Source organism: Ceratotherium simum, chromosome 30 (genome assembly GCF_057802395.1).
Source record: "Ceratotherium simum simum isolate JZ-2026a chromosome 30, ASM5780239v1, whole genome shotgun sequence".
Classification (NCBI taxonomy): domain Eukaryota; kingdom Metazoa; phylum Chordata; class Mammalia; order Perissodactyla; family Rhinocerotidae; genus Ceratotherium; species Ceratotherium simum.
Window position 1 is genome coordinate 5,966,814 of NC_141929.1, and position 12,548 is coordinate 5,979,361.

General features: G+C 53.3%; 1 protein-coding gene across 3 annotated transcripts in view; it reads right to left on the reverse strand.

Moving 5' to 3' along the window:
• The window catches only part of NECAB2 (N-terminal EF-hand calcium binding protein 2), a 30,021-nt gene that overhangs the window by 14,536 nt on the left and 2,937 nt on the right, over nt 1-12,548 (reverse strand). For all 3 annotated transcript variants that reach the window (XM_087419875.1, XM_004437138.3, XM_087419876.1), the window contains exons 3-5: nt 7,220-7,328; nt 5,126-5,151; nt 4,877-4,974 (exon numbers count right to left, since the gene is read on the reverse strand). In XM_087419875.1, coding sequence (XP_087276001.1) covers nt 4,877-4,974; nt 5,126-5,151; nt 7,220-7,328 — 233 coding nt within the window. The remainder of the gene's footprint in view (nt 1-4,876; nt 4,975-5,125; nt 5,152-7,219; nt 7,329-12,548) is intronic.

Genomic DNA, 12,548 nt, shown 5'->3' on the forward strand with positions numbered 1-12,548 from the left:
AGCAATATCACTAGGAGGTAGAATTTAAATGAGAAAGTATTACACAAGATACGAAGGGTAGGAATAGAACCACAAAGGCACAATGTACAACAAGGACACGACGTTATTAAATCTTCGAGCACCAGGAGAAGATATTGCTGTAGACCTGGCCATGGGGATTTAGATGGATATAACCACATTAAAAAGCAATTTTGCTTTATATCAAGAGCCTTACACTGCTCATATTCTTTGACCCAGTAATTCTCCACTTCTGATAATCTATCCTTAAGAAATAATGCAAAATGTGAACATTTATGTCCCAAGGTTATGGTATTATTCATAATAGCAAAAACCTGGATATAATGTAATATGCCCAACAACAGAGGAATAGTAAATAAATTTAAATAAGAATATTTAAAATTATGCTTTTGAACAGTTTTAATAACACAGGAAAAGTGTTTGTAAAATATTAGGTAAAAAGAAACAAAATAAATTTTTATCCACAGAATGACATTAAGTATATTAAAGAAATATGCATAGAGAAAAGGCTCAAAGGTAATAAACTAAAATGTTAACAGTGGTTAGGAATAGTGGAAATTAGAAGTGATTTAAATTTTTCTTTACATTTTTCCCTACTTCCTAAATTTTGCATATTGAATATGTATGATTTATATAATAAAAACATTATAACAAAGGTCTATATGTATCAAACAACATGGCTAAATATATAGAAAGGAAAAACACTAGAAATATAAAGATTAAATGACAAAACACAATTTAGTGTGAGAAATTAGCTCATCATGGTCTCAGAGGACAGATAAATTAGCCAAAAATAAATAGGGATGCAAAGGGCACTGTCAAGAGAGGGGGAAAGTCTTTAAAATGGGCAAAAAAGATGACTGCATCTCTCGTCTAGCACACCCTCTGGGTGAACTAAGTCTTTCCTTGTTTTGGAGCTACTTTTAAAACTGCAAAATGTAGAAAACTGATGATAATGCAAATAATTCTCACCCACAGAAATGCATATGAATTTTGCCTGGTAGAATGCAATGGATTGCGGCCCTGTGGCTGCAACCAGTTTTGCATTTATTCACAAATTTATTTCATTACTCCTGGTTGCCTGCATACATGGCATGTGTTCTTTGAATTTTCCTTTGAGCCAGCTGTAACATCTTATGGTTCTCACATTAATCAATGAGTTAAACACAGTCTTTGACACGTGTGCATTTTCTATTTGTACAAGAGACACGATTTCACCTTTTTACAAAGTTGTCTTTTCACAGCATCTATTTCATAACAAAGAAAAGGATAGCTATTTTCAAATTTTATATTCTGAAAGTACGATCCACATTTTTTCTCAAGCATCCATGAGATAATTATGAAAACAAATCAAATAATATGTAACGAAGAAATCTCAATGCATTAAAAAAACAGAATAGAAACCTACCAGTCACTCCGTTTTATCCTAACACCATGAAATGAAAAATGAGTGAGGACACAGATTATTGGAGAACATTGAGAGAGGAAATACTACATATTAAAATCTATGATTGCAGTGAAAGTATCATTCAAAGGTAAATTTTTAAAATTTCAAACTTTATCATCACAGAAACTTTAAGCATTCCACTTCACGTATGAAAAAGACTAGGAAGAACAACAAATCTGAGGAACTCGGAGACAGAAAATAATAATGGTGAAAACTATAAATACAGCTGAAAACATACCATGAAATTTAAATAAATGTGTCAGGGGCTGGTTATTAGAAACAACTAATTAAAACAGGCAAAACTCTGTCAAATATAAGTTTTTAAAATGTAGCAAAATGGGACAAAAATTAAAATAAAATCTAAGCTATAACAGCAGATTTTTTTTGAACTTAGTCTGCATGAAGTGCCTGTTTTGTGTCAATGTTTTAGATTTTAAAAAAAAAATCGTTAAGAACTTACTATGCAAAACTGATCACAAAAATGAACATGTTCATGTAATTTTGTTTAAAAATATACTAAAATGGACATAAAAAGTAAAAAACTAAAACTAAGGTTGACCTTAAAATAACTTTTAAAATAATCTCCTCCCCTGTTTTGTACCTCGACCCAAGCCTTATGGATAAATTCTTTCTATTTTTGAAAAGAAAAATGATTCTACGTTAGAGCAGCTGATTCACACACAGAAAATATTCAAAACCACCTCATAAATCATTCCCAAACTATCACCCAATCTCAATTTCCGATAGAGACAGAGATAAAACACTCAGCGAGGGACAAGGATTCAGCAGTGTGATCAAAGAATAATGCACCAATTAGGGCTTATCACAGGAAGCAAAGGATTGTTCAATAAGAGAGAATCTAAAAATAGAATCCACCCCATCAAGAGCTTCAGAAAAATCAGATGATCATTTAAAAATACCAAAAAGGCACTTGAAAAGATTCACCACCACCTCCTAAGACAAAATTTAACGAAAGGAAGGCAAAAATATTTTTTAACAGGCTGAAGAAGATTCTAAAATAAGAGCTGGTGTTAATATTATAATCAGTGGAGAAATACTAGAGGGGGCACTGGAACATCGGGAGCAATGCAAGGATGCCTGACGTAGCACCAGTGCAGTGACTTAGAGCTTGGGGGCAATTCTAACAGGACCCAAGAGAGAAACAGGGGGAACACAGATCAGAAATGAAGACCGTCCCACAGCGGTTAACTGACACCATGACTGCATATCAACAAGAGCGAACGAGTCAGCTAAAACCACTGGGTGCAAGAGAAGCATCCGAAATAACAATCAATGAGCTGCATTTCTACGAACAAAAGTCGGTTAGAAAATACGCAAGAGAAAGAGATGCCAATCGACACGGCCACAACCTACCCCACCACCACCACTGAGAACGCACCAAAGGCCACACCGAACAGCCTATGCGCACGATTTCTGAGAGCAAAATCACCAAAGCTGGTCTGAGTCGTGTTGGTAGGCGTTAAAATCGTCTCCTTCATGGAGAATTGGATCACATCTCTGAACAGCTCCGGCCACAGACCGGAAAGCAAGGATGTTATCGATGCCTCTGGGAAGCGGCCCCACGCAAGGAAGAGAAAGCTGAGGCTCCAGGAGGCGGTGGCATCCGGTGCACCCCCACCGCGGAGCTGGGGCTGACATCCTTGCCTGGGTGACTCGGATTTGAGTTGGGGTCTTTCTGAGCTCCTTTCTAATCCACGGCCGGCCTTGATGCTTTCAGAATATCAAACAACAGTCTACAAGGATGAACGATGAAAGGGAATCGGTCTTACACGTAACTAAAATACACTTTAAAACACCAGGACTCAGACCAGCATGACGCTAGGACAGAAACAGAAACGTGGCTGAGTGGAGGCTCAGGGTCAGGCCCAGCTGTTTTCGGATAAGGGGAAGAAAGGGATTCTCTAATGCACGGCACAGCGGTAACTGAGTAGCATTTGAAAAACAAGTACAGAATTGATCTCTCCTATGTCTGAGCATACAACAGGAGCCTAATAATAAAAACCAGTAGGCACCTTTGCTCTGTGCCAGGCCCTGTGCTAAGCAGTTCAGAGACCTTCCTTCATTGAGTCCTCAGAAGGACTCTACAAGGTGAACGCTCCCATTTCACAGCTGGGGAAACCGAGGCTCAGAAACAGAAGTGACTGGCTTAGGGTCCTTCAGCCACTTTATCAGCTAAGCTCCCCAGCCTCCACGAGCAGATGGCCTTTTCTGAGCTCCCACAGCTCAAGGTATGGTAGGCTGCATGCTCGTGGGCGTCTACGCGGCCGCCTCCCAACTCCCTCCCTGCGTGCCTTGGTCAGTGTGCCCAAGCGGCTGCCCCGCTCCCAGCTGACTGACCCTCCAGTCACCCCTGGGTGGGCCTGGAGTCCCAGGATGCGCTCCACACCTCCTGCCAGGTCCTTGACTCAGTTTCCCCCCATTTCAGCCAGCAGCTAAGCTGTCTGGCTAGACTCTGCAGGGTTCACACTTCTGAGTCTGTTTCCAGAGCCATGAAACGGGGACGTGACAGTGGCTCCCCGCAGGGCTGCTGTGAGGATTAAGCGGAGCGTGTAGTCCCAGCCGCTAGAGGTGCTCAGGAAACTGACTGCACCTCTTCTCCGCGGATGCAGAGAAGGAACACGCCCACCTGTCCCTCAGACGCTGCCAGCCCAGCGGGGTGCAGACTCGGAGGGGGAGATGGAGCTCGGGGCATGGGCTGCTTACGCCCATCTGAGCTACAAGGGAGAGGGCACAATGACGCACAGCCCACAAGCGGGCCCCATCTCCCTGCCTCCTGTCCTCCTCCAGGGCATGCATGCGACCAAGGAGGTGACAGGGCCATGGGCAGACTCTGGAGGCACATCAGAGAGCTCTCTCTAGGACACACAGGGAAGCCCTGCACTGGGCGCCTCCCCACACTCCTAATGGTTCTATTGCCCAGCTCACGTCTCCCTGCCTGGACACGCGTTCTCGTCCCAGACACCATCGGATTCCTCGGTCAAGTTCAGATGCGTGAACCTGCCCCTTTCCCTCCCCTTCCTGTCTGGTAACCCTGCTGTGGAAGGGCACGAGATCATCAGGGATGACACCTGTCCAAGGGCCCTGGAGGGCTGGGGGTGACTGCTGCCCCTTTTCTAGGACTCTATCCCAGGACCCTGCATTCCGGGAGAGGGCCGCATGCTCCAAACCAGACACCAGCTGGACAGGGCCATTCAACAAGCCGCTCCACTCACTTCACAGCTTATCTCAGCCCCCTCTAGGAGTCCCAGGCAAAGACCACCCAGACACAGGCCCACCCAACTCTTGTCATCACAAATCCAAGCACCCATGGGTGAGGACACCCTGGAGAAAATCTGGAACCAAACCAGCACTCAGGCCCTGGAACCCAAGGGGCCACCCACAGCCACTGACCTTCTTGGTGTAGCCCATGGCCTTCAGGACAGAGTGATTCAAGGTCTCCAGGGAGGCCAAGACGTCCTCATAGTCCCCCATGTGGTCCACAAAGTAATCTGGGGGCAGGGAAAGCAGAGACCAGGGGTCATAGGAGGATTCTGCCCCTCCCCCTGGACCCTCCCGCCAGTCCTGCCAGGGCCCCCCGCTGCCTCTCCCCACCCCCTCCCCACCCCCCCAGTCCTGGTCCCTGCAGAGTCGGACACCTACCACACAGCTCCTTGGTGTCCACATGGCTGCAGAGAGAGAGAAGAAGGGAGACTCAGAGCAGGCCTGTCCGGTCCCAGCCGCCCTCCCTCCGCAGCGCTCACAGCCCTGTGTAGCTGGTAGACAGCCTGAGTGCCATCTCTCTTCCCATCGTATAAGCTGGCACCGTGAGCCCCACTTTATAGGTGAGGTTGCAGCAGGTAAATCACGTTGCACCCTCCAAAGGACCGCGCAGGAACCCGTCTGCACATCTGTCTGACCCCATCACCACACCACCGCCACGTTTCCCCTCCCGAAGTCTGTGACCATGTCCTTAGCCCGGGGCCAGGAAAAGGGAGGGGAAAGGAACTATTACAGGCTGTCAACAAAACTCTCATGTGACACGCTGCCCCTGGGGACCCCCGCCTGCTGGGTCCAGGGACAGCCCTCCTTGTTCTCGCCCTAGTGCCGGGGTCCGCAGCCCCATTCCCACAGCGTGGAGAAGGATCCTGTCCTTCCTCGGAGGAGGCTGAGCACGAGAAAGCCACCCATGCTGGGAAGCTGCACGCAGCAGCCTCAGGACAGAGACGCAAGGGTGGAGTGCACTGGGGGCTGGCGCAGAGGGACCTGAGCATTTGTGTGGGTTCTGGTAACCCTCCCTTTCAGGGCCCAGTTCCCTCAGTGAGAGAGGAGGGGGAACCCAGGTTCAACAAGATGCTTCTGGGAAGAGGCTCCTGTGGCCAAATAAATCTGGGCTCAGAGGCCTTGCACGCTCTGCCCTGGAGGTTCCTTCAATTCGCATAGCTCATTCAAGGTTCTGACGAGTCCCGTGGCGAGGAGGCCTGTTTACCTGTGTTGAACTAGCATTTCACCCATCTTTCTGGTCTGTGTGAACTGTTTTGGGCAGAAAGCCTACTTAGCACCCAAGGAGCGAACAATTACAGCTCACACTCTAGGGAATGTTGGAGAATAATCCTAAAGGTCTTGAGAGTTTTGACCTTCTATCCTGGTGAGTCAGCCCTGCCCCCCCCACACACAATCTACTGGTTAAACTCTCAAACCAGCACCTCCTTCTCCCTCCCCCCAGCTGGCCTGACACAAAAGGCACCGAATGAGAATGAATAAATCAGCGGGCACCTGTCTCAGCCCTTTCGAAGCTCCCCAGGGGGCTGCAGGAACCCTCAGAAATTCCATCTGGCTCCAGAAACAAAGTCCTTCTCTGGGGAGGCTGTCTTTCTACTGGCCTCCCAGAGAAGGACACCCGCTCCACCCGCCCCACCCTGGTCCCCAGCGCCCGCCTCCCAGGACACTCTCAGCCCCAACCTCTGGCCCAGGCCACCACTGTGCTGGGTCCCTTGCAAACGGGCCTGGTGGCAGGTCCTTGCCCAGACCACCTCTAGCCTGTCTCAGGGGACCCCAACTTAGCAAAGCTGCCCCAGCAGCCCCCAGGAACTCTGGCCCTCGTCACCTGGGTGGGCCTGAGGAAGATGACCAGGTGTGGGGTGGAGAGGGGCTCGGGCCTCATCCTGCTTGGGGACCAAGGAAAGGGTGAGGCTGGAGTTAAGGCTGGGGCTGTTGATTCAGAGATGGGCTGGATGTCCAGAGTTTCTGGATGATTCTGACATGCAGGTTAGGGTTATGATCAGGTTGGAGGAAAGGTGCGGAGTTAGAAGCAGGGTCAAGGTCAGAGTTAGGATGAGTATTTGGTTATAGTCTGGTTGAAGATGGGATCGGTGAGGATCATCACAGAGTTACTGTTGAGACTGGGAACAAGCCCGAGGTGTCGGGGTCAGGACTGGATGGAGTTAGCAGAAGGGCCAGTGTCCCCTTTCGTTATCCAGTGCACACTCTGCAAAATGTAGGGTCTCTTCCTGCTTAGCCATGCCTGCTCAGAAAAGACCAACCTGCCAGAGCAGGATCAATCTCCACTCCCCATGTCACCCCGGGGGCCAGTGGGGACAAGTGGATCTGACTCTTGGGTTATCGAGTCTGGGGATTTTCAGGTCTCCCGGCCCCCCAGGGGAGTGGAAAATGGACACTGGTCCCTGGTTGAGAAGGGAGATGCCCCCTCCGCAGATCGGCTGGACGCCCCTGCTCAGCAACCAGGACGCAGCTCACTTGGTGTTGTCAGAGTCGATGGCGTGGAAGAGATCCTCCAGTTCCTTCTCATTGAGGACGCCATCTGCAAAGAAGAGCTGGAATTCCTCCAGAGACAACTTCCCATCATCTGCAAGGAAGGGAGGAGGGAGGGGGAGCAGCTGGTGTCTAGGAGATAGGACACCCCAAATCCAGACAACTCCCGACCCACAGATCAACTCCAGTCAGATAATCCCTGCCCGCCCAGCTAATTCCCAAATTAACTAGTAAATTCCAGTTCACTGAGAACCGCTGACTCATCCAGCTAATTCCCAAACCAACAGGCCAAGGCCTATTTACAGATAATCCCAAACCCACAAATAGGACGACCAGCGGCAGCCAGTGTGCTGGGGCTCACTAGGCAGCATCCGCTCCCCGTCAGGCGGGCTCGCTCCTGTGACTCCCCGGACCGCCTGCAGCAAGGTAGAGTTAAGGGAGCACCACTCCCGGAAGAGGCAGGTCCAAAGCCAGGCTGGTGACCACTCTCTTGCTTCCAAACGCCCAGATGGTCTCCCCACACGTAAATCATCTCCACCCCGGCACGCGGGTCCTGACCCTGCAGAGGGAACGACCCCTCTCCACTCTGCCCCGTCCACACGGCACACTTCAGGCCCGGACCTTCGTGTGTCCGACATGGGCCAGCACCAACAGTCGGCACGGAGTTCTCACCGTGCCACAGAGGCAGCCGCGAAGATGCCAGACCACAGGCAGGAGGTGCCCGGCCCTCCTCTGGGCGGGGGGCTGCGGTTCTGGGACGGGGAGGGGGCGGGGCTCTGGAAAGGGGCCCTCATAGAGGTGCAGGCGACCTGTTCCCCCTTTTCCCTCCCTCTGTCTCACCTCTTCTCCCTCCACTTGCAGTCGCCCAGGCACCAGCATCTGCTGGGGAAGTTCTCACGGGTGGGGCAGACAGGCCACTGAGGGAGGGGCTCACGGCAGAACCAGTGTCTCCAGGAGCGGCAGTCCCCAAGCTTCCACCCTCAGCTCCTCCCGCCTGGCCCACCTGCTGAGCACACTCTCGCCAGCTGGTCTCCACGCCCCTGCAACCACCCCCCCTCCTTCATGATCTCAGAATGGTTCCTGCTCCTCCTTAGAGGAGCCGAGTCCACGGGGGGCAGAGGAGGTCAGGGAGAAGGGCGAGCCCAGGACGCTTTGAGGCCCCCAGCCCCCTACGCAGACCCCCTTTCATTACTTCCAGCCAGTCTGCAATCAAAGCCCCTGCCGGCCCGCATGGATGAGAAAGAGACACCCCTCCTGGCTAGGGGGCACGCAGCCAGTGGCAGGGCATGTGGGTTGGGAGCGAGTGCCGGCTGGATCTGGGGCCCTCAATTCCCTGGGTAGTTGCTCTTGTGCAGGGCACAACCTACCCCACCACACATGGCAGACCTACTTGGGCCCAGAGCGGAAGCCACTCTGACATTGTTGAGGCTCTGGAGCTCCCATCTGCTCCCAGCGGCTCTGTGGGGGCTCAAAGAGGGGCAGAAGGACAGCTCAGAGAGGGGAGTCTCCCCTCCTGCCACGGCTGCCCACCGCCCATCTCCTCTGGCCTCATAAGCCGTACAGTACCAGGGGCTGGGAGAGAGGGAGAAGGTGTGCGCGTGTGCAGGGGGCTGGGGCCACGTCCTCGTGTGCCCACGGCTGAGGCTTCAGTGTCGCAGAGGGAGAACGAACTTGTAACTTTCAAAAACAAGAGTGCTCCCCAAAACCAAACAACCCCCCCATACACACACACACAGAAGACCCAGACACCAACCATGAGAGCACATGAGACCAGTTGTAAATATGCCAACTTGACGTGCGGGCTCTCTGCTTTCTGTGAAAGAGGAGACCTTCCAAGTTTCCTTTGGCAGGACTGGTGACACACGGAACCCAGTGCAGAGTCACGGCAGACACACAGGGCTCTTGCTGCATTATTCAGTCTTTATGACACCCCACGGCATAGGTAGCACCATCGCCCCCATTTTACAGAGTGGTAAACCAAGGCACAGAGCGGTTAGGGGACTTGCTCAGGTCCCACAGCTGGAGCTGGAACCCAGGCCATCTGGCTCCCAAGTCCATGCTCTCAACCCAACCTGGGGCAGGGTCTTATGGGGAGACCCCCAGCCACAGGGCTCCATGGAAAAACTGAGGCCAAGTCTGGACCATCTCCTCCTGCCTCCCTCTCCTCCTGCCTGTCAGGGAACCTCCATCCAGTCTGCACTGAGAAGAGGCAGAGAGAGGCCGGCCAGGCCTCCTGAGCACAAAGCCTCCTCGCTGACCTTCCCTTGGGACATCCCACCGCAGCCCTAACGAACCCGGCTCAGCTAATGAGGGAAGCGGCCTCTCCTGCCCAGCCTCTGCCCAATTAGACGCGGGGCCTGGCACCCCCACCTCCGGCAAGGACCCTGAGTGGGGCTGTTTGTGGCGTCTCCACTAATTAGCAGGAGCTCAGCCTCTGTCGCAGTGACCTTTCAAATGCCAGGAGCCTGCTAGTGTCCGCGTCCTGGAGAGAGGCGCAGTCTGGCACTCCCCCCTCCGCCGGCCGCCACACGCCTCCACGCTTCCACGTTCCACAGCCCAGGCGGGCAGGCCCCTCACGCTCGGCTCCCCTCGGGAGCCAGGCCCCAGCTGCTCCTCCGAGCAGAAATCTCTGTCCTGGGAGCCACCAGGACGGGCCATCCCCCAGCCTGTGCTCCTGTAATCCCGAAGGCCTCCACTCCAACCCTGAACCCAGGGCCTAGTTTGAGCCCACAGGCTCATCGTCCACCCCCAGGCATCTCGCTCCTGGGGACACAACGGTGTGCGTGTGCTGTGTGCAGCTCTCCCTCTATGTACCTCTCCCCCCACCCTCATCCCTCCGTCCCTCTGTCCTTATTCCCATCCCCCCCACACCACGTTTCCAGGCTGTGCTGGGCTGTCTGAACCGGCCTGCACCGGCCCCCAGCTGAGGGTCTGCAGTCTTTCATCTGCTCTCTCCCAGCCTGGCTCTGTTATCTGTAAAAATGAGGTGACGCTCCCTATCCCAGTGGGAGCAGAGTGAAGATCAAACGAGAAGGTCTACTGAAATCTGGGTGCACGACAGATGCTCAGTGGCTGCCAGCAGCCTCCCCCAACGGTCAACTCCCTGTGGGACACCAGGCGGAGCTGACCAACCAAGGCCCACTTTCCAAGGCAGTCAAACCTCATGAGTCCATATCAGGGCTCCCTGATTCCTTACAGTGAGCCCACCACGCCGGGAGCTCCGCTCCCCATCGTCGAGACAGCCCCCGGAGGCGGGTACTAGTATTATCATCCCCACGTACAGATGGGGAAACTGAGGCCCCGAGAGTCTGGTGACCAGCCTGAGTCGCAGAGCTGGTGAGTGGCTGAGCCACGACTTGAACCCAGGCAGTCCCTGTGACAGAGGAGGGCCCCACGTCCTTCTCACCGGCCCGGGAAGCTCCCCTGGACTGGCCTCACACACCCACATTAACCCTGGTGACAACCCCCTACGGCCACTCGGTGGTGGCGGGGAAGACTGAAGGTCCCAAGAGGAGGAGCGAGCTCGGCCCCCCTGGGGGCCGCAGAAGCAAAGTCGAGGGTCCCCGCAGCTATGCTCAGGGGGCAGAAACAGCCTCTAATGGGGGAACAGGTGATGAGGATGACACCCCATTTGTGCCTAAAGGAAGACCAGGGCACCACTCACCCATGCACACAGGCGAGCGCGCGCGCGCACACACACAAACTCTGCAAAGGTTCCTACACAGCCACATGATCAGAAAGACACACACACCCCCACAGCTCCACACACCTTCGGTAGGTACAGGAATAGGGGCATAGCCCTTCAGACCACAGCCGTGCACACTCCTGCAGCGCACAGGCGAACTCCCACTGCTGCATCCCGGTGACGCACACAGCCGCGCTCTCACCAAAGACTAAATCCGTTACCCGTAAGCCTACAGACATTTACAGAGGACCTACTGCGTGCTGGGTATCAGGCCCACGACAGGGACAAGCCCAAATTCCTTCCTGTGAAGACCCCACAATCTGCTGGAGGGCCTGGCCAGCACACGGCGATGACCACGAGCCCCGGGCCGGCCGCACAGTGAAGATGCTAGAGAGAGGTCGGCGTCAGGGACCAAGCCCCTTAACCCCCTTCCCTGATCTCTAACGCTGTTCAGAGCACGATGCCACAAACACTGCTCAAGGGCCACTGAAGTCCCCCCAATCCCTCTCCTTCCTCCATATGGAACTGCTGCCAATGGTCCTTATCCCAAGAGGCCTAGGGGGGCCCCCATCACACCCAGGGATGGGGGCAAGAGATGGAGACCCCTGGGCACCGACTTCCAGCTCAGACCTGTGCACCCCGCCCTCGTCCTCTGAAGCTTCAAGTTCTCCCTCCAACACCATGGCGGGCAGGTCAACACTAACTCCCAGAGTCAGGGAGGGAGGGTGGTGCTGGGGACCCAGGCCGGAGCCCATGGGAGAGGGACAGGGGCCTGACGCTTTGGGGACCTGAGGGCCCCTGGCACAGGTACCACGTCATCTGTTCCCACTCTGTCCCCAGCCCTGGCCTTGATTCTCAATCAGTGTTTTCTCAATGAACAAACAATAATTACCGAGCATAGCCTGCTTCTCTTTTTAAAAAAGTTTGTCACTCACCTCCTCCCTGCATTTTCCCAACAGCCCAGCGAAACAGACAGGGTAGGTGTTATCACCCCACTCTACAGATGGGGAAACTGAGGCCTGGAGAGGGATGGTGCCTCCGTTAAAGTCCACAGAGAGGGCTTGGGGCCCCAGAATAATTACCATGGTATTTATACAAAGCTGTACGGCTGCTCTCTGTTGCTACAGGGAGGCTCACGGGGGCCGTGTAAACTCAGGCCCCCAGCCTTCCTCGTGCAGGGTGGAGCCATTCCAAAAAGTCAGGAGAAGTGGAGTGTCATGAATTCACTGGCCACGGCAATGGGCTGCTCACATTGTTGAGGAGGCTGTGTGACGTGGGGAAAAGTGCAGGGAGTCTGCAGAGGAGCCTTGACTGCCTTCACGTCGCTGGGCAACCCTGGGCAAGTCACCTAACCTCTCTGGGCCACTACGGAGGTGACAGAACAGCACTGACTGCAGCAGGTTGCTATGAGAAGGATGTGTGCAGGGCTTGTGAATGGCCTCGAGTGAGACTGGGGGCTTCCTAAAGGGTCTCTGGGCCCCCGCCTGGGCTGTTCTGGTTCAGCCCAGCTGCATAAGGGTTAACGTACACCAAGCACGTACTATGGCCAAGACATCTTGGCATCGTAGACATCAACTCACTTGTGGAATCCTCATGGCATCCCTACTAAGTAGGCACTGTGGGAGTCCC